The following is a 21,539-nucleotide window of genomic DNA, read 5'->3' as shown; positions in this document are numbered from 1 at the left end:
TATTCCTCTGTCTCAGCTGATTCCTCTTTCCTGCTTGATTCTTTGTCTTCATCACGAAGAAGTCAAAAAACTCAAAAGAAATTGCAGGGCAGCAGAAAGGAGGTGGATGAAAAATAAAAATACTATCAACCATCAAATATTTTGCGAGCAACTTAAAATGTACAATAATACATTAAGGAATTCAAGAAATTCATACTTCGCCAAAATAATCAGTAATAACAAAAATAATCCCAAGGTCCTCTTTTCCACCATAGATCATTTATTTAACCCTGATTTTAACAGCTCCCAAAGAACCCCCACAGACTCGCTCTGTGAGCAGTTTGCAGACCACTTCAGGGGAAAAATCAGCGCCATCAGATCTGATATTTTATCTAATCGCGATATGATTGTAAACACATCTGAGGGCTCGATTGTACCTGAGGAGACACTGGACAGCTTTGTCCTGGTTAATGCTGAGAACCTTCAGAAAGTTTTCTCCACAGTGAGACCCACCACATGTCTTTTAGATCCAATCCCTTCTTCACTCTTTAAAACACTTTATGGATTTTTTGAGGCTGAGCTTTTATACATGATGAATTGCTCTCTTCAGTTGGGTGTCTTCCCTGCTGCCTTTAAAACGGCGGTGGTGAGGCCCCTTCTGAAGAAGAGCAATTTGGATTGTAATGATTTTAATAACTACAGACCTGTATCCAACTTACCATTTTTAAGTAAAATCTTAGAAAAACTTGTTTTTACTCAGATTACTGATTTTCTCAATGATAGACAGATCCTGGAGATATTCCAGTCTGGATTTAGGGTGAACCACAGCACAGAGACGGCTCTCCTAAAGGTTTTAAATGATCTTAGATGTAACTGGGACGCCCAAAAGCTCTCAGTCCTGGTGCTACTGGATCTAAGCGCAGCCTTTGATACAGTAGACCACGCTATTCTTTTAAACAGACTGAAACACATGGTGGGCCTCTCTGGTGCTGTACACAACTGGTTCACTTCCTATCTCTCTGACAGATCTTTTATGGTGAGTATGGATACATGCTCCTCTAAGATCCATAAAATGACATGTGGTGTGCCTCAAGGGTCGGTTTTAGGCCCTGTACTTTTTAATTTGTATATGCTCCCTCTCGGCGGTGTCATCAGGAGGCATGGAGTGAACTTCCACAGTTACGCTGATGACACTCAGCTGTACATCTCCGTGTCTCCTGATGACACCAGACCAATGGATGCCCTTTTTAACTGTATCTTAGATATACGATCTTGGATGGCAGAAAACTTTTTACAGCTTAACCAGGACAAAACTGAAGTTTTAATCGTCGGTCCCAAGGCTCAGAGAGAGAAACTCTTGTCTAAATTAGAGGCGTTTTCACTATGTCCTTCGCTACAAGTGAAAAACCTGGGTGTTATTTTTGACTCTGAGCTTGGTTTTATCCCACATATTAAACATGTGACCAAAATTGGATTTTATCATCTAAAAAATATAGCCAGAGTCCGCCCTATTCTCTCTCGGGCCAACACAGAGATGCTGATGCATGCTTTTATTACCAGTCGCATTGATTACTGTAATGCCCTGCTCTCTGGTCTTCCTAAGAAGAATATTTCAACTTTACAACTTTTGCAAAACTCGGCAGCTCGTGTGCTGACGAAGACCAGAGGGCGGGCCCACATTACACCGGTTTTAGAATCGCTGCATTGGCTCCCCGTGTGTTTCAGGATCGATTTTAAAGTTCTTTTATTGGTTTTTAAATGTCTTAATGGTCTTGGGCCTTCTTATCTCTCAGATCTGCTTTTACCATACGAACCCTCGCGGACCCTGAGGTCCTCTGGTGCTGGCCTTTTAATTGTCCCTAAAGTCAGGACACATACTCACGGAGAGGCAGCTTTTCAGTGGTATGGTCCTCGTCTGTGGAACAGCCTGCCGGAGGAGCTCAGGGCCGCAGAGAACGTACATGTTTTTAAGAACAGGCTCAAGACCCACCTTTTTAATTTAGCTTTTACTTAGCGTTTATTTATTTTATGCTTATTTATTCTATCCTGTTATTCTATTATTAATTTAGGCTTTACCTAATATTTATTGATTTTATTCTTATTCATTTTTTAATCTTCTTACTCTATTTATATTTATATTGTATCCTGTTCTTATTTACTTTATCGTTTTACCCTGTATATATCCTATTGTGTCATATCTCCAGTGTTTCCTCAGAGGGCGCTCTCTGCACCGGGGCTGTGATCGACTGGCTGCTGGGTCTCTGGGGGTCCTCTCAGCCTGGCTGGGGGGCTCCTTGGCCTCCCTCCTGCTGTGTGCCCAGCCTGGAGGCTGCGGTCTGTGACCGGCTCCCGGTGCAGACGGCTCCCTGTTATAGTGTTTCCTCACTTGGCTCATGCGAGCCCAGCCCAATTTTTACTCTTTAAGTGTGCGCGTGTGTGTGTGTGTGTGTGGGGGGGGGGGGGGTATGTGTGTATTCACATCATTTATGTTAATGAGAGTGTGGGGAGTGAGTTGGAGGGTGGGGTGGGCTGCTTTTAACTATGTAAAGCACTTTGTGCTACATTTTTTTTGTATGAAAAGTGCTTTATAAATAAAGATTGATTGATTGATTGATTGATAATTGAAATGGATGATGTGTAGTCCTCTGACACATCTTCTATTTCAGTTTCACATTCTGAAAATTCAAGAAACTTCAAGAAGCCCAGTCACTTTCTCTCCAAGCTCCTCAGACTACCATGTCCTGGATGCCTGAGAACCTACTTGAACATAGTTCAGATTCTTCATCACTTTTCTTCACTTCATAGCCTTCTTCCACTTCTGCAGGTGGCTGATGTGCTTTTTCAGAGAAAGGGTAGCATGTGCTCTAAATATTGACAAATATTTTCTATATCTTCTAACCCTGGATCTTCCTGAACATTGATTCTCCCTCCTCATTATACTAGAGGACAATATGTGCTTTGTCCTACTGGTCATTGCTTTGCACAACATGGTAAAAAAAAGTATGCTCATCAAAGTATGCAAATCTCCAGTGCAATGGAGGCTTTTGAGGATACTTTCTGTGTATGTATTATTGTAGAGTCTACCTTACAATACGAAACACTTTGATGCGGCTGTTGTTGTGATTTGGCGCTGTATAAATAAAATTTCATTGAATATAGAGCACCTGCCTCCTCATTGTGCTGCCTGTTGTGGTTGTTATGACCAGTGCTTGACCCCACACATCAGTGATCCAAGATCAAAGATGTTTGAAAGCAGTATGGTGTGAAAATACGGCTCTTTGCAACACTTTGTACTTTGGGGTCATTTTTGTCCTACGAGGACCACCAATGTTATAAAATTCAATAAAAACCACATAAATAAATCAAATTACTTAAAACTTATTCCAATCATTCATAGTATAGTAATGAATAACTTCTGTTATTTTCAGACCATTTGATGAATAAAAAACACATTTTTGATAGCAAAAGATTTCTTTAGAGGACAAAAATGACCCGTGGACATCACAAGGGGTAGTTAAACCTTTACTCAAAAAGCATCTCTAGACCCAGCAGTCTTAGCTAATTATAGGCCAATCTCCAACCTTCCTTTCATATCAAACATCCTTGAAAGAGTAGTTGTCAAACAGCTAACAGATCATCTGCAGAGGAATGGTTTATTTGAAGAGTTTCAGTCAGGTTTCAGAGCTCATCACAGCACAGAAACAGCTTTAGTGAAGATTACAAATGATCTTCTTATGGCCTCTGACAGTGGACTCGTCTCTGTGCTTGTCCTGCTAGACCTCAGTGCAGCGTTCGATACTGTCGACCATAATATCCTATTAGAGCGATTAGAACATGCTGTAGGTATTACAGGTAATGTCCACAAGGCTGCAGGTCCTGATGGCATCCTCGGGCGTGTTCTCAGAGCGTGTTCTGGGGAGCTTGCAGGAGTGCTGACAGACATATTCCTTGGCCCACGCTGTGGTACCGGCCTGCTTCAAATCCACCTCCATTGTCCCGATACCCAAAAACTCCAACCCATCTAGCCTCAATGACTACCTCCCAGTAGCACTCACCCCCATCATCACTAAGTGCTTAGAGCAGCTGGCCCTAGCACACTACAAATCCTGTCTCCCCCCACCCTGGACCCCCACCAATTCGCATACCGCCAGAACAGGAGCACAGAGGATGCAGTCTCCATCGCACTGCACTCTGTCCTCTCACACCTGGACAACAACAACACCTACGCCAGAATGCTGTTTATAGGGCTTTGGAGTTGACGTCACGCCGCAATGCATTGTGGGAGCGCAGCTCCATTTTCGGGGTCTACGAATCAAAACAAACACACTGTGTTGGAACGACGACGACAAGAAACATGCTTAAAAGCAGCTCAAAAGAAAACGGACGGTATAGAGACCGATTGCGTCCAGAGGCGAAGCAGCGGTACTTGAAAAAAAATAGAGTGCATCGCAAATCTGGACCCATTTGAAATACGGCAGTGGAGTAAAGACCCAGACAACTTACCGCCACTGTCCTACCCCGATATCTTCACGTATCTTGTTTGTGGAGTAAGCGCTTACACAGCGAACCAGTTTCGTAATTACAAGTCACTGGAGGCGCACATCCAATTTACAAATGGCTGGGTGCAAGATTTGGCTATTTTCAAGCCGCCAAACTCTGAGTACGTCGTCAAAGTAAGTCAGCTGGAGTGCATCGAGTGAAATAGCCATTTTCCACCCCCCACCATAATTAATGTTACACATTTATCATTTAACTGCTAAAATATCGTTATCATATTATATGCCCATAATTGTAAAGTACATGCAAATTAACACATTGATAACCGGGTAAATTATTAACGCCAATTTGTGTCCTTCCTGTCTCATTTCATTTATTGTCTTTACATCAACCAATCAAGTCACTCCATTCTATGTTTGATCGCAATTTCTATAAGTTCCGAGACGATGATATTATTCAGCTATAAAGTGTGATGTGAACATATTTAGAACTTACCGGAATGAAAATGTCTTGAGCACACCAGCTGATATCTGGAGACGTAACAGAACATGATATCAGCTCGTCTCACGGCTGCTATCCAGGCTAGACGCCTTCGTTTGGTAATATCCGATACATGAGCTCCTTCATGTTGCTTCCAGGTTGGGAAAGCATAAAAAGACAATCCAAACTTATTCCCGTGCCGGTCGTAAGATCGAACATTGCAGCCGACCACACAGCAAGTACGAACCATGGCTATGATTTCGCTCCTTACTTAGACCCCCAAAATGGCGGATCGGGCCAAAATCCTTTCCACGCCCACCCCCGTGACATCACGCTCCAAAGCCCTATAGACTTCAGTTCAGCATTCAATACAATCCACCCCTCACAACTCATCAGGAAACTGACAGACCTGGGCATCAGTTCCCTCATGTGCAAATGGTTACTGGACTTCCTGACCAACCGCCCCCAACATGTCCGGCTGGATAACCACTGCTCATCTACCATCACAATGAACACCGGTGTACCACAAGGCTGTGTGATGAGCCCTTTCCTCTACTCCCTCTTCACCCACGACTGCAGACCTGCTGATGGTTCCAACACCATCATTAAGTTTGCAGATGACACCGCGGTGATTGGCCTCATCAGTGACAACGATGAGGGCGCCTACAGGGAGGAGGTGGATCGTCTGGCTGAGTGGTGCAACACAAACAACCTGCTGCTTAACACCGAGAAGACCAAGGAGCTCATCGTGGACTACAGGAGGAATGCTGACCCACATCCACCCATCCACATTAAGGGGACGGCTGTGGAGCGTGTGAGCAGCTTCAAGTTCCTGGGAGTCCACATCTCCGAGGATCTCACCTGGACGACCAACTGCTCCAAGCTGGTTGGCTCACCAGCGCCTCTTCTTCTTGAGGACTCTGAGGAAGAACCACCTGTCCTCAGACATCCTGGTGAACTTCTATCGTTGCACCATCGAGAGCATCCTGACCAACTGTATAACAGTCTGGTACGGGAACTGCTCTGCCTCGGACCGGAAGGCGTTGCAGAAGGTCGTGAAAACTGCCCAGCGCATCGCCAGAGCACCACTTCCTGCCTTAAAGGACATCTACAGGAAGCGGTGTCTGAAAAGGGCTGGGAAAATCATCAAAGACCCCAGTCACCCATCACATGGACTCTTCACCCTCCTGCCCTCTGGGAGGCGCTACAGGAGCCTCCGGACTAAGACCACCAGGTACCAGAACAGCTTCTTCCCCACAGCTGTCAGACTCCTGAACTCTGCCTCCTGACATCTGACCCACGTTAAACTCATGGACTGGACATATACACACACCCACAACCACCTACACACACAATGGACAACTGTACCGTCAAACACACAATAATAACATGGACTGAACCACCACTCACAACCACTAGCACTTTACATACCTCTGTAGAAATTATCCACATATCTCACTTATTTTAACTGCACTACTGTATAGCTCTGTATAAATAATCATTCTGTACAATATGATAATTTTAATTCTACAACTGTTTACAACTTGCATAGTTCCCATTTCTGTATAGCTGTATATCTCAGATTTCTGTATAGTTTTTCATATTTATATCCTGTTCATAGCCTGTACATAGCTTGTACTCACTACAGCCTGTACATATAGTTATAGAATATTCACAACATACTTCATACCGTGTACATTATAACATACCATAATAGACCCATTTCTGTAATATACTCACATATCTATATTATTGCTAATATATATTGTAATATATCTATATCACTAAAGCACTTCTGGATGGATGCACACTGCATTTCGTTGCCCTGTACCTGTGCATGTGCAATGACAACAAAGTTGAATTTTATTCTATTCTATTCTATTCTATTCTATTCTACTGTGCTGCAGTGGTTTGTATCATATCTATCTAATAGACTCCAGTTTGTGCATGTAAATGGAGAGTCCTCTTCACACACTGAGGTTAATTATGGAGTTCCACAGGGTTCAGTGCTAGGACCAGTTCTGTTTACATTATACATGCTTCCCTTAGGCAGCATCATTAGAAGACATAGCATACATTTACACTGCTATGCAGATGGCACCCAGCTCTATCTGTCCATGATGCCAGATAACACACACCAATGAGTTAAACTGCAGGAATGTCTTAAAGACATAAAGACCTGGATGGCCGCTAACTTTCTGCTTCTTAATTCAGATCAAACTGAGGTTATTGTACTCGGCCCTGAATATCTTAGAAATATGGTATCTAAGCAGATTCTTCCTCTGGATGGCATTACCTTGGCCTCCAGTAACGCTGTGAGGAACCTTGGAGTCATTTTTGACCAGGACATGTCCTTCACCGCACATATTGAACAAATATGTTTAATTGAATTGGTAATTGATCAGACTATGGATCAGTGACTCATTCCTGCAGTTCCTCTATTCAATTCAATTTTATTTACACAGCACCAAACCACAACAACAGTCGCCTCAAGGTGCTTTATATTGTAAGGTAGACCCTACAATAATGGATACAGAGAAAAACCCAACAATCATATGACCCCCTATGAGCAGCACTTTGGCAACAGTAGGAAGGAAAAACTCCCTTTTAACAGGAAGAAACCTCCGGAAGAACCGGCTCAGGGAGGGGCGGGGCCATCTGCTGCGACCGGTTCGCGACTCAGAATCGAGCGCAAAAAAAGACGTAAACACAGCGCCGACCCGACGCATCAGGATCAGTGAGCTGTCGGCTTTTCAGCCCCGATGCCGTGTGAGGGCCGTTGGGTGAGAAAGCCGAGGAAGAGAAAGCTGATTCGGATGTGTCGGGTCCGCGTTTACGTCTTTGTGTGGCATCTGTTTACGTGCTCTCATTTGCTGTTTGTTGAAATAGTTTTGTGAGCTTTAACCTGAGATTCTGTCATTTCTGGCAAAATCCATTTATATTTAAAAGTTGATTCAGGATGTGAATATGAATCGATATCGCTTTATTCAAGCTACTCACCTCTGTCTGTCTGCCCGCCCTGGACTTTCAAACATATACATGGATTACATGAATATCTGGACCACGACCAATCAGAGAGGTCCCGCCCCTGACTATCTTTGATTGGTTTAGACCATGATAGGGGCACAATGTGTGTCTGCTGTTGACCACACGGAGACTTTCAGAGTTGCGGAGTATTTTTTATTTATTTTTTTTGTTACTCGAACAGTTGGTCGCACCAGTATTGCTCTCGTTTTCTTGTTTTCTTTTTTCTTTCTCAACAGGTAATCCAGGTGATTGATAGATGTATTTTTTGTCTGCTTATTTAGTTGGTTTTTGTTTTTTGCCCTTTATCCCCGTCCCTCTTCTCCGCTGTTTTTTCCCCCTCTTCCTTTCTCCCTTTTCTTTCTGTCCCGTTTTTAGCAAGTGAAAATAAAAAATAAAATAAACAATAAAAGGTGAATCAAATAGACCATTACGGCAAGGCTGGGATGGTCCATTTGGTAAAGTAAATCTGTTGGGCATCTTTCCTCGCCTTTAGACAATAATTCTGATGGCAAAAGAGCCAAACGGGACAGGCAAAAAAAAAAAAAAAGAGAAGAGAAGAGAACCTTCACAGCCCCAAATTGTAGTATTTATAAAAACAACAACAACCAAGTTTTACTTTTGTGTTCTGCAGCCGAGTTGGCTTTTACATCAGCACCTTCAAGAGTGTAACGAATCTTGAAGCAAAGTTTCATCGTGAGATCTCACTGGTGAGTTTTTCATTTCCTAAACCAACAGGGTTGCTTTTCTTTTTTTCTTCGAAATCATTTGAACTGAAAAATGTCTCTTTTAAACCATCCAGGTGTGCAGAGAACTGTACGAAGTGATGACCAAACTGGGAGAGCAGCACTCTGACAAGATATTCACCATCCAAGGGGCTCCGAGGTCAGTACAAGCTTTTTCCATAACTGAGGAAAACGAAGGTAGATCAGCGTTTGGTTTCAGTGTCTTAAACTGATTGTACAATGTGATGGCAGCAATGGGTTTAGAAAAAATCAATTTTATTATTCTGTTTTTAGTTATTCTTTCAACATAAACCAATCAAACTAGAGTTTGGGTGGCTGGGATTTAAAGATAATAGTCCAGTTTCCTTCCACAGTTCAAACACATGCATTTTAACTGGTCATCTAAGGAGCTTGGAAAGAAAAGCATCTGGACTACGATAACCTGGATGACTGAGAACCTTCACAGATTTATTAACTGGTCATTGTAAAGTACCCATAGAGTTTTAATCCACTCATCATGGACATGGATGTCATGGTAATTTGGGGCTTTTAATGATTTCTTTGAACTGTTCTTTTTCCAGAAAGTTCTTCAGAATTTATTTAGGATTAAGACAGTGTTTCCCAAACCTTTTTTGCTACGCCCCCCTTTGTTTTACAAGAAAAATGTTCGCACACGCACGCACAAACACATCCTCCAACCTCACACACCCTTATTTTGCTCCATCGTGGTTTATTTCACACTTCAAACATTTAGTAAACAATTAAACAAATACAAGTAACCTGCAATAAATTACAGGTATTAAGGAAATAAACTACTAACTCTTTTACGCTGTGTCCGCACCTACACGGGTATTTTTGAACACGCAGCTGTTTCGTCCACATAAACGGCGTTTCGAATCACAGAAAACTGAGATTTTTTTAAACTCCTTTTTTGCGTTTACGTGTGGACGAGGAATACAGAGTTCGTCACGCAACGTCAAAGGTATGTGCCTTTTTCCACGTCACGCTTTGGCCACGTTATTGTTTACATGAGCTGAATTGCAGAATAGCAGATAGAGACAAAATACTGTTAATCTGACTGTCTGCAGGTTTTACACGCAGTTACTGTCCCTCCATTTACAAAGGCAGAGGCGTCACGGTGTCATTATTTTACGTGTAGTTGTTTTTTCCTGTGTAATAATGTTCAACATTGCTGTCAATACATTTTTCAAAAAAAGGCTCTCTGTGAAAAATGGGTTCAAAAACATAAACAGCTGTGGAATCCTGTTTGCCTGTGATTTGAACTGGGGGAACAAATCGTGTCAGGATCAGCCTGATGTTATTTGTATCCCGCTGTAACTTTACTGTATAAAGAGCAAACATCTCCAACATGTCAGGAGTAGTTAGTCATTACAACCAGTGTTTGTGAACTAAAAATCAAGAATGTGGGATCCTGTTTGTCCGTGATTTGGAGAGCTCAGCGCTGCTCCCGACGAACGGAAAATTAATCCTGCAGGACACTGGTGCAGGTGAAGCCAAAGGGAAGATTTGCTTCACCATATTTTCTAGTCTTTGGCTTAGAATGAAGTTGGTTTGGAAACATATTCAGCGATGCTTCATTTCCTGCTTTGCGTTTGTGGGCGCCCCGTGCTAGCAGTGTCCAAGCGTTCAGGTTTTTTTTTTTCCCTTTTCATACCGCGACCCGCTGTAATGGCGCTGCGCCCCCCCCTAGGGGGCGGGCCCCACACTTTGGGAAGGTCTGGATTAAGAGATGGAATGGCTTCTGACACTTCTTACTTGCATAAGTCCTTTCTTTGTGGCTCAGACAGCAAAAAATATATATATATATATTTTCCCCAGGAATTTTGCTCTGTCCTCAGGAGAAGACGTGTCTTCTGAATATAAACTAGCAATATAAAACTAGAAAGTTTCAGAAGAAATTTTAAGTGTGCCTATGCTGCTGCCAATGAGTGTTGTTTGCCATTGCCGGCTACAGGGAGCAAAACTCAGCAGAGCAGCCCTTCTCCACCATGAACTACGGTAAAAACAAACACTGCTCGCGCCTTACAGATGACAGCTTACAGTCTTGCGTAAAGATGAAGTGACTTCGTACAGCCCCGATTTGCAGACGCTGTGCGCAGAAGTTCAGGAGCAAAAGTCCCATTGTACCACGGCAGACATGATGATGTTTGCATGAACACGCTTTCTTAAAGCCTTTGAATGAAAACAAAAGGCTTTAAGTCAGCTTACATCACTGTCATACATATTCCTGTTGGTATATGTATGATTTCTATACATTTTACGTCAGATAAAAACGTTGTTCGTAAGATTCAGATAATTATTAAATAAAAGCCAGATATTTTAAATGAGAATAAGAAAGAAAAGTATTTCTTTGTGTCCCCCTTTCCCTGTTAATGCCCTGCCTGGCCCCCTGGCAAAACTTTGCTAGATTTGCCCCTGCACAGTTACCAGCTGTCAGCTACTTAGAAAAGGATCCTGGTGTTATTTGTCTCTCAGAAACAGCTCATAACTTCCCTTCAACTCATTCATGTCACCTAAAAGGTAAACCTGTTTCTCCATCACCTGTTCAGCTCTGATGATTCAGTAAGGACATCTCCTGGTTTCATCTTCATGTTTCCCTCTCACCAGATATACAAACCAATATCATGACCAGCAGGTTTTATAGCTGTGGCTCCAGCAAACATCAGCTGATACTAGAAATTAATATAAAAAAAATTCTAACAACAGCCGATCAAACTTAAACGTGCTGCTGTTGTTTAGCGCGACACCCGCCGATTTCCCCATTCTGGCGCAAAGTGGGCCAGATGTAAAGGTGATGACTGAAATTAGTCAATTAGTCTGTATCTGCTCAGTTTGAATCCAACAATAAGATGCTGTGCCCCAAAAGCTAAAAATAGTCTCTATCTCTTACTCACACACACACACACACACACACACACACACACACACACACACGGTGTCATAGTCTATTAATTGGTAGCTTAAAAAAGAAGCTGAGGTCCATATTAGAAAAGCTGCTAAAATCATAAAACTTTACAGAATTGTAATAAATTAGCAATATAAATTGCTGGTCTGTGGTAGTGTATTAATTCGTAATGGAAAACAATAAGGTTGAACCAGGTGGAATCAAACCCACAATGTTTGGTCTGCAGACCCGTGTCATTACCAATTGCGCCACTGACAAGAGCAAGGGGTGCCTGGAAACCAGAGTGATGAGCAGTCAGAATTAGATCGCACTGAGAGGCGAAAAACGCCGTTTTTTTTGGTGTTACAAAACGTCGTGTAACTCAAAAAGTAGTTGGGATAGAAGAATAACTCTTGTACTGGGTCTTGGCATAGGCACACTTATGCACACTAACCCTAACCCTAATAAGAAGAATAAATCTGACGAATAGTAATAAGTATAAATCTGACGAATAGTAATAAGTGTGCCACTCGGCATAGGCACACTTAATAATGAAATTATCAATGTACTAAACATGGTGCATTCAGACTCAATGTCCCCAGCCACCCTTAGAATGCTTGTCCAAGCTCTACAACAGGTGGGAGTTGAAGCTCTGACGTACCAGGGCATCTCCCACTGCTACTGCACCATCACTGAATGTTTAGGTGAAGCCGGTCTGTCCAGCGTACTCCCCCACCACCTGATCCAACTCGCCACCAGGTGGTGATCCGCTCCTCTCTTCACCCGAGTTCCCAGAACATATGGCTGCATAAGCTGATGATATGATTACAAAACTGATCATCGAACTGTGACCTAGGGTGTCCTAGTGCCACCTGCACTTACGGGCATCCTTATGTTCGAATGTGGTGTTCACTTTGGACAAACTGTAGTTTGCACAGAAGTCCAGTGTGGGCAGTTGCAAGTTGAGTTTAAAGGTGTTGATTATGGAGCAGGGGCTTCTTTCTTGGATGGCACCCTCTTAGTTCCTGAGATGTTTCCAGTTCATGGCAAGCTTGAGCCTTGGTGGTTCCTGGGTATTCTTGAACCAACCAATTTCCTCTGAACCTGAGGGGGACAGTTTGGGTCTTCCAGACCTAACAAAGTGTTGACTGATCCAAATAACTTCTACTTAGTAATGTAAAGTTAAAATACCTTACCTTTTAATGTTAAAAGACATTCAGCACCACTTATTAAAAATGTAAGCGGGTGTATGTATACTTTTTTCCTATGTGGATTGTAGAGAATAAAATTTCTGGTTCTTTTTTTTTTTTTAGGTTACATCCTGGAAAAAGAACAGTTCAGAGAAATGATGAATAGCACAAAATTACCCTAACATTCATGGCCATGATTAGTGGATGAAAACTTCTGACTGCAGCTGTTGTCGTGTTCAAATTTTTCAGAAGGGATTCAGGAGAAATTTCTGTCGGTTAAAAAGATTTAATTTGCTTCAGCAGTTGAAATTACAAGTTGAAGCATTGAACCTCTGTGTGAACCACTGGTCTGCTACTCAGAAAGGATGACTGTCACAAATCACTGAGGACTCACACGCAGGACGCTCCAACTTGAGAAGGACACAGTGGAATTTTTTACACGTTCCACCAAGTGTATGTACAGACAGCGTAGGGAATAGTGCCATATACAAAGGTGACAGGGGTGTGGGCTCCAGGGAATCCAAGGTGGGGAGGATGGGGGGAAAACACTCGCTCCTCTTCGATCACTCACTGCTCGCCACCGGCCACTCTACAATCACTCGCTACAAGGAATCCTCTCAGGGAACACAGGGACGGGTCCGGGAATTTATATACAGAACATACACGTTAGCACAAAGGCACAGAAGTAACAAAGGCTTTATACTTTGAGAGCCTGGCTACACTGACGTGAGTCACACAATGATCCAGCGATGAATAGCCGCCATCCCTCGGCTTAAATGCTAACAGCGTAAGGGTTCAGCTGTTTCCTCTTCACGGGTGCGTAGCCGAGGGCATGAACCCACATTGAGTTCTGCCCCGGCGAGAGAGAGACAACAGTGCTACTGATCAGCTACCTGCTGATCCAAAGGGCCCTGACAATAATGGTGAAACGGGCTGTCCAGCTTATATACTGTGACAATAACAAAAGATTATTATGGCCATCTTCTCCCAACACAAATGCGGCAGTGTGCTCCTCCCATCCATTCACTTCCGACCTCCCATCTGCTCTGATTCCTGGAAGACACAGACACATAAATACACCCTACGTATCCTTGGCTATCTGCTCTTATTGTTATGCTGATTTCAGTTCAGGACATCTTTTTCGGACTTCCTGACCCAGAGACTATTCTAACCATTATCATGTATGTAAGCATGCTGCAAAAACCCTCTGCACTCTACGTGTGCAAATTTTCAAATCCAGACAACAGCGCTGAATGAAGCTCTCAACCCTCAAACACGCGCCAACACACTTATGAGAACATTTGCATTGTTTATATATTAACATAATAAAATGGCTTCATTTAATTATTTTATAAACAATTTAACAAATTTTCAACACTAAGTTTGAATGTGAGTGTGACAGAAGTCTTTGCTTAGTTTCTGTCCTGTTCATCAGTGATTCAGGACCTCTACGACTCGCGAGAACCCCATCACCACCAGAAGACGAGAGTCCACCTGATAGTCCAGATCTCAGCACCAATCATATGCTCCGTCCCATCTCACCTGGACCACCTCGACCCAAATCTCCAATGCAGGTAAGTGTCAGGTCCCATGTAGATGTTAGTCACTGGATCTAGTTGTGTATCTGGACAAAATAATAATTTTCATTGTTTGTAAAAATGTAAATGTAGTAATTAGTTTTGCACTTGAATATTTGACCGAAGTTAATTTCATAGGTGCAGGTGTCAAACTCCAGTCCTCGAGGGCTGTGGTCCTAAACTTTTCCATGTGTCCCTGCTGCAGCACACCTGAATAACATTAGCAAGACTTTATAGGACTTGACTGCAAGCTGAGGCAGTTCAGCCCTTTGATTCGTGTAACAGCAGCTCATGAGTGAATGAACATGGTGCAATAAAAGTACTTTTAGAAGTACATTTTTCAAAACCCTTTACTTCACTCTAAGTTACTTGAGTAGGGTTAGGGGTTGCAGTCAAACTTTATAGTCTTGCTAATTAGCCACTAACGTTATTCAGGTGTGTTGCACCATGGACAAGCTTCAGGACAGCGGCCCTCAGTGACTGGAGTTTGACAGCCCTGGATTTGGATTGTGTTTTTAAAAACATGAAAATTTTAATAATTTTAAACACCCGACCTCACTCACAGCAGTGATCGATCACATGGCCTCATTACCAAAGCATTCAGGTGTTTCCTTTAAAAACAGAACTCTGTGGCAGTGCTGCTAACCAACTTTTGTCCTCCGCTGTTGACGGCGGAAATCTCTTTGCTGTTCCAACCTCAAAGGCTGCGAATAGGAATTTCTGTCAGTGATCAATAATGTCAAAGTCACAGCTCACCATTGTCTTTAACTGCAAAACTCGACCTGATCAGACTGAACAATAATAACAAGCGATCGATGGGTATGCATGACTGATAGTGGTGTGTTTGTTTGAACTTCACGGTAACTTTCTGGGACTGTTTTTTCTTTGCTGCACACTTTTGTCTGTTGATTTGGTGAGTGAACAAGAGCTGTCTGTCCTGTGTCTGTGCCTCTGTCTGTAGATCACTACAGCAGTGTTATATACAGTCTGCAGATCATATATAACACAGTAGAGCCCGAGAGTAGAACATCACCTAGTTTCTACTGATGTTCATGAGATCTGACCTTTCCTAACATTTAACGTTCTGTACATGTCAGTGTATGTTGGTGTGTCTGTAATGTCATGGCAAGTTTCTACAACACTGGTTGAGTTTGCTAAGGTGCAGTGCAAGAGCTGATATCTTAACCAGGAAATAGTGTAAAAACACCAAAACACGGAGGATCTCAATTGTCAGCCAGCCCATATGAGCTGCTGCTGATACTGAAATGTCATCAGACACCTTAAGACAAAATACAGGAATATCTGAGCATTGGTTCATTGACTCAAATAAAGACGCTGGCTGTGTAATGTGCAGATTCTTATGTATGATGTACAATAATAATTAAGTTTGTTGGTGTACAAATGATCAAAAACATTTTTACAAAAACGAAATACAACCAAAATTAAAGAAAGGAGATTTATCATTTCTAAAAAACATTTGTTGTCTAATTTTAAAATAGAGCCACGGCAGACTAGAGCACACTCTGACCATACTAACGAATGAAAACAAGTCATCACATCTCAGTGATGACTGAAAGAAAAGGAGCACTCTGCTGTTTTTTCTTACTTACAGAACTTTGAAGGAGGGTTAAGATCCACACATGAGTCAGGGTCGGGTCTGAATCCTCCTTGTCAGTCTGACATGGTGGGGGTTCTCATTATAATCATGTCATAGACATGGTAAATGGACTGTTTCTTATATACAACCATTCAGTAAAGCACTGTTTTTTGTTTTAAGTGCGTTCTGACATTCACACACTGCTTCAGAGAGCAACATGGGGTGGTATCTTGCCCAAAGATTTGGTATGCAGACTGGGATCAAACCACCAACCTTCCGTTAAGTAGGTGACCTGCCCTACCACTCACCCTGTGGGTGGGTGCAGAACTAACTGAAAATACCAAACAGTTAAATCTAAACAGGCTGAAAGGTGAAACTAAAAAAACTAACCCAAAAATGCTACCACATAATCAGCAACATTCATTGTACACTAACCATTAACTAAGGTACCCAGCACACACACTTAAAAGTTAAGAACAAGTGTCCCGTCCAATCCCCCACATAGTTTCAAAGGAGCCCAGTCTATCAGTCAGAGAATAAAAAGCATGCTCTACTCTCAGACGGGATGCCAACAGGCCCTTTAGACTTTGCACAACATCAGTCCAACCCTGACCTAGCATCTGGTTCTTCCTAGTCTTCCATATTGCCAGCTTAGCTGTGCCAGACAAAAAATTAATCAGAACCAAGGTCCGTCTTTTCTGCACTGAATACTTAGGGCCAAAGACAAACAAAGGTACGGAGAAAGTCTCCCCTAAAGATTCCACCCACTCCTGCAACAAAGAAAATAAACCCACTAGCCGCAGACAACAGACCACTAAGTGCTCCAGCGTCTCCCTTTCTGAACAAAAAGGACAACCCTCCCCAGTGCTTGGGTCCAGGTGGGCTCTGTGTCTGTTCGTGGCTATTGCTCCATGTATAATCCTCCACTGGAGGTCAGCCATCCGTTTCTCAACAGGAGGCTTATACAGGACACTCCACCTGCCTTTAGGGGTAGAAACCGAAGCAAAAAACTCAGTCCATTTTGACTCCCGGATTCCAACCAGAGAGTGGAAATTCAGCACCTTAACACAGCAGAAATAAAGCTGCTTCTTGCCACAAGAGCTGAAACTATCCAGCACTGGTGTCCCCAGGGAGAGAAGCATGCCACTCCCCTCAGGCTGCTCCTCAAAGGCAGGACTGACCATCAATGAAGGGAAAACATATTCGCTGTCATCAGCCCTTTGATCAGCTAGGACACGATCACCAGCAAAGTCTCTCAGTGATGGCGACAGAGATTGCCAAACTTCCTCCATAATTCTCTCCGGCACTCTGTAGGACTTAATGCCTGTGACACCACCAAGTGCACCCAGAGACATCCTTGTAAGATGACCCAGTTTGACAACGCCAGCCTCCACAAACTTGGTCCGTATTGTAGCAGAAGAAAATACAGTGCTGGGAAAAAAGTCATTAAAAAACAGTGGCTCCTCGAAAAGCCACATCCCAGGTCTGGGGTCAGGAGTACATGCAACCTTCAGCGTCCGCCAGGCGTTCACCACCGAGCTGTAAAATGGCACAAGTCCAGACAGATCCACCTGATCCAACTTCAGAAGAAAGAGGTGTTTATCCAATCCAAGCCGGCCCGCTCTCCTAAGCAGCAACTGAGCAGAAGTCATCCAGCTGTGACCACAGCCATACAGCAGCCTCTGTGCCGTCTGCAGTCTAAAGGTTGCTGTTCTGCACAAAACATTTATCAGGCCTTGTCCCCCCTCCGCCACAGGAAGATACAGGCCCGCCGCACGAAGCCAATGCTGACCCGACCAGACAAACTTCACCAGAAGCCGCTGCACCTCTTCCAGAAGACCGCGTGGTGGCACTAAAACAAGCAATCTGTGCCATAAAAATGAGGCAACTAGATTGTTAGCTACTAGAACTCTACCCCTGTAGGACAGGTAGGGGAGCAACCGGTTCCATTTAGACAGCTTAGCCTCCACCTTTTCCCGCACTCCCTCCCAGTTCTGCTGCACAAAGTCATCACTCCCCAAGTAAACCCCAAGAGTTTTAATGCCCCTTTGACCCCAGCGAAGGTTCCCAGGAAGCTTGGGAATACTCGAGAAGTTCCACTGCCCCACCAAGCAGGCCTCACTCTTATCCCAATTAACCCTAGCTGAGGAAGCGTTTCCATACAAAACCAGACATTCCTGCAATTCCTGCACATCCCTTTGATCTGTAATAAAAACATTAACATCATCAGCATATGCTGACATAACGACAGGAGGGCTCTGAACCAGATCTGGCAAAGAGAAACCCTTCAACTTGCTTCTCAGTCTACAGAGAAAAGGCTCAATAGCAATGCTATAAAGCTGTCCAGAGATAGGGCAACCTTGTCTAATCCCTCTCCGAACCGGCACAGGACAACTCAACCCTCCTCCCACCTTCACAACACAGCAAGCATCGCTATACAACAGCTTCACCCAAGTCAGAAACCCCCACCCAACACCAAAGGTCTTCAAGGTGGAAAAAAGAAAATCATGGTCCACACGGTCAAATGCCTTCTCCTGATCAATAGAAACGATGCCAACTTTAGCATTGTACACTTTGCAAATATCAAACACATCTCTCATTAAAAAGAAGTTATCAATCACAGACTGATCCAGAATACAGTAAGATTGATCCAAACCAATCAGTAGTTCAATGACCATTTTCAGTCTGTTCGATAAAACCCTGGAAAGAATCTTGTAGTCCGCACATAAAAGGGCCACTGGTCTCCAGTTTTTAAGAAGGGTTAAATCTCCCTTCTTTGGTATGAGAGAGATAACTGCATGCCTGCAGGAAGCTGGAAGTATCCCTTCTATAAAACATTCCTTAAACACGTCCAGTAGGTCCCGACCCAGAAGACTCCAGAAGTGCTTAAAAAAGTCTGATGGTAAACCATCTATTCCTGGAGCTTTGCCTAAAGCCATCTGAGACACCGCCGCAGACAGCTCATCCAAGGTCATATCCCTGTTCAAAACGTCCCGATCCCCTGGGCACAGCTGAGGAAGCCTCTGCAGAAGATCCGAAGCAGAGTCCACATCGCAGCTATCCGCACTAAACAAGTCCGTGTAAAAGGCCACTGCATGCCTTCTCATTGTCAGGGTTTCTGGGTCTTTGACCCAGTATTCTTAGTTCATGTTCACTGTTTATCTACTGCCTGTTCCACTTCCTGTTTTATTGTGTTAGCCTTGGTCTGTGTGCATTATGTTCAGTCCTCTTCCCATTATCATTAGTTCATTATGTTCAGCTGTGTACTCACCGGTCTCTCATTATCATCATTATCACCAGTCTGTGTATTTAAGCCCTCTGTTCTACCCATTCAATGTCGGGTCATTAATGATGTATGTCTGATGTCAATGTCGTCTGTATGTCCAGTCAGTCAGTCAGTCAGTCAGTCAGTCAGTCAGTCAGTCAGTCAGTCAGTCCTTTGTTCATTCGGTCAGCCAGCCATTTCCTCCCTCTGTACCGTTTGCTCACTCCTTCGGCAATAAACATCCACCTTCACCTACCTGCCTGTGAGTCCAGCGTTTGGGTCCTCCTTCTCTCATCCACGACACTACCCTTGACAGAATGACCCGACCCCGCGTTGTGGACCCAGCGGACCCTGAACTTTTCGAGCGGCAGGAGGCAGCGCTCCTTCGCTGGACGGAGGGGCTTCGGGGAAAACAGCGGCTCTTCGCGGAGAGAGAGCACGTCTTCGAGGGGACTCGCCTGGCTCTGGGCGGGCCTCGGAGACGCCACGTTCCCCCACCTGCTGCCTCAGCTGCACCGGAGCATTCGCCGCGGAGAGTGGGCGTCACAGCCCAAGCTTCGGCCGCTCGCTCTCCCGCCGCTTCGCTCCTCGCTCGCCCGCCAGCCTTTTCACTCTCCAGCCTTTCCGCCTCGCCACGGCACAGCGGCTACACCTCCCATCTCGGCTCAGCGGAGGCTACCGCGCCAGAGGCTCAGCCGTTTACCCGGCCCGCTTCCTCTTCCCGGGGAAAGCGGCGCACACGCCGCCATAAAACGGACTCTGTTCAGCAACTCCCGGTGGTGAGTTCCAGTGACTGTTTTCCACACCCCTCATCTGATTATCCACTTAAAACACACAACAGACTCTTTTCTGATTCATGGGGAGTTTCCCTCCTTGAGGATGATGTGGACTGGGAAGATTTTTTCTGCTCTGGCTCCCCAAAGACCGTTCAGTCAAAAACTGTAAATAGTGGTGGCAGAAAGACCAGAATACAACCCGATAGACCTGTCAGTGTCACTCACCCAGTCGTTATTTCCACTCCTATCAGTCAGCCTACACCCACTCCAGTGCCAGCTCCCAGGAGGAGGGCAGCTGCGACCCAGTCTACCTCCACACCCGCTCCTGTTTCTCGGGTGGGGGTGACTGGTGTCCAGCCACCTTCTGTGCCTGTCCCAGCGCCCAGGCTGAGGGCAGCCAGAACCCAGCCTGACCTCCCTGGAGGCTTGGAAGAGCTAACCGGTCCACCTACTACTTCACCCTTTCATCCACCTCCTGATCCAGCTTTTCACGCCCTCACAGTATCACTGGTTAGACTAGCTGAGGTGTCCCCTGCTCATGCACCAGCTTTATTAGCCCAGGCCGTAGCTTTATCTCCCTGTCTAGCCCAGTCTGTAGCTCAGCCGTCAGCCACACCAACCTCAGCTCCGTTGTCAGCCACGCCTGCCTCTGTTCCTCCCTTAGCATCTCCACTCCAGTCAGTTCCCTCACCTGCTGTTCAGCTTTCCCTCCAGTCAGTTCCCTCACCTGCTGTTCAGCTTTCCCTCCAGTCAGTTCCCTCACCTGCTGTTCAGCTTTCCCTCCAGTCAGTTCACTCTCCTGCTGTCCAGTCTCCTGCTGTCCTCCAGTCACCTCCTGTAGCTCAGTCTCCTCCTGTCCTCCAGTCACCTCCTGTAGCTCAGTCTCCTCCTGTCCTCCAGTCACCTCCTGTAGCTCAGTCCCCTGTCCAGTCTGCTCCTGTTTCCCAGTCCCCTGTCCAGTCAGTCCAGTCGCCTCCTGTTTCCCAGTCGCCCGTACACCATCCTGTTCGGTTCCCGGACCTGCAGCCACAGCACCCAGAGCCAGCTGTGAGCTTTCCTGCTCCTCAGCCAGGGGTTTCCGCACCCGCTGGCCCGGCCGCTCCTCAGCCAGGGGTTTCCGCACCCGCTGGCCCGGCCTGTCTCCAGCCAGAGGCTTCAACTTCGACTGGTCAGGCCTCAGCCTCTGCCTCAGCTGCACCCATGCCCGGCCCGGCCTCTGCCTCAGCTGCACCCATGCCCGGCCCGGCCTCTGCCTCAGCTGCACCCACGCCCGGCCCGGCCTCAGAGCCTTCGTCTGCTGCAGCCTCAGAGCCTTCGTCTGCTGCAGCCTCAGAGCCTTCGTCTGCTGCAGCCTCAGAGCCTTCGTCTGCTGCAGCCTTGACTGGTCCCGCCTCGACTGGTCCTGTGCCCACCGGGCCTCGGCCAGTACGCCTGACACTGGAGAGCCGCCGCCGCTGCCTTCCGCGCGGCCGGCCCCCTGAACTGCACCGTCATCGCCTGGGTGGCCGCCGCCGCCTCCCGCAC

At 45.1% G+C, this 21,539-nt stretch overlaps 1 protein-coding gene across 1 annotated transcript in view; it reads left to right on the top strand.

Moving 5' to 3' along the window:
- The window catches only part of amph (amphiphysin), a 49,275-nt gene that overhangs the window by 9,580 nt on the left and 18,156 nt on the right, over positions 1 to 21,539 (top strand). Inside the window, exons 8-10 of the mRNA XM_085379121.1 lie at positions 8,615 to 8,690; positions 8,783 to 8,865; positions 14,236 to 14,374. Coding sequence (XP_085235247.1) covers positions 8,615 to 8,690; positions 8,783 to 8,865; positions 14,236 to 14,374 — 298 coding nt within the window. The remainder of the gene's footprint in view (positions 1 to 8,614; positions 8,691 to 8,782; positions 8,866 to 14,235; positions 14,375 to 21,539) is intronic.

The sequence above is a fragment of the Diplotaxodon limnothrissa genome, linkage group LG18, assembly GCF_057381915.1.
Source record: "Diplotaxodon limnothrissa isolate DT_005_m linkage group LG18, D_limnothrissa_male_GT1.1, whole genome shotgun sequence".
NCBI classification, from domain to species: domain Eukaryota; kingdom Metazoa; phylum Chordata; class Actinopteri; order Cichliformes; family Cichlidae; genus Diplotaxodon; species Diplotaxodon limnothrissa.
Note: the sequence above shows the minus strand (reverse complement) of the source record. Positions and strands in the feature narration are given on the sequence as shown.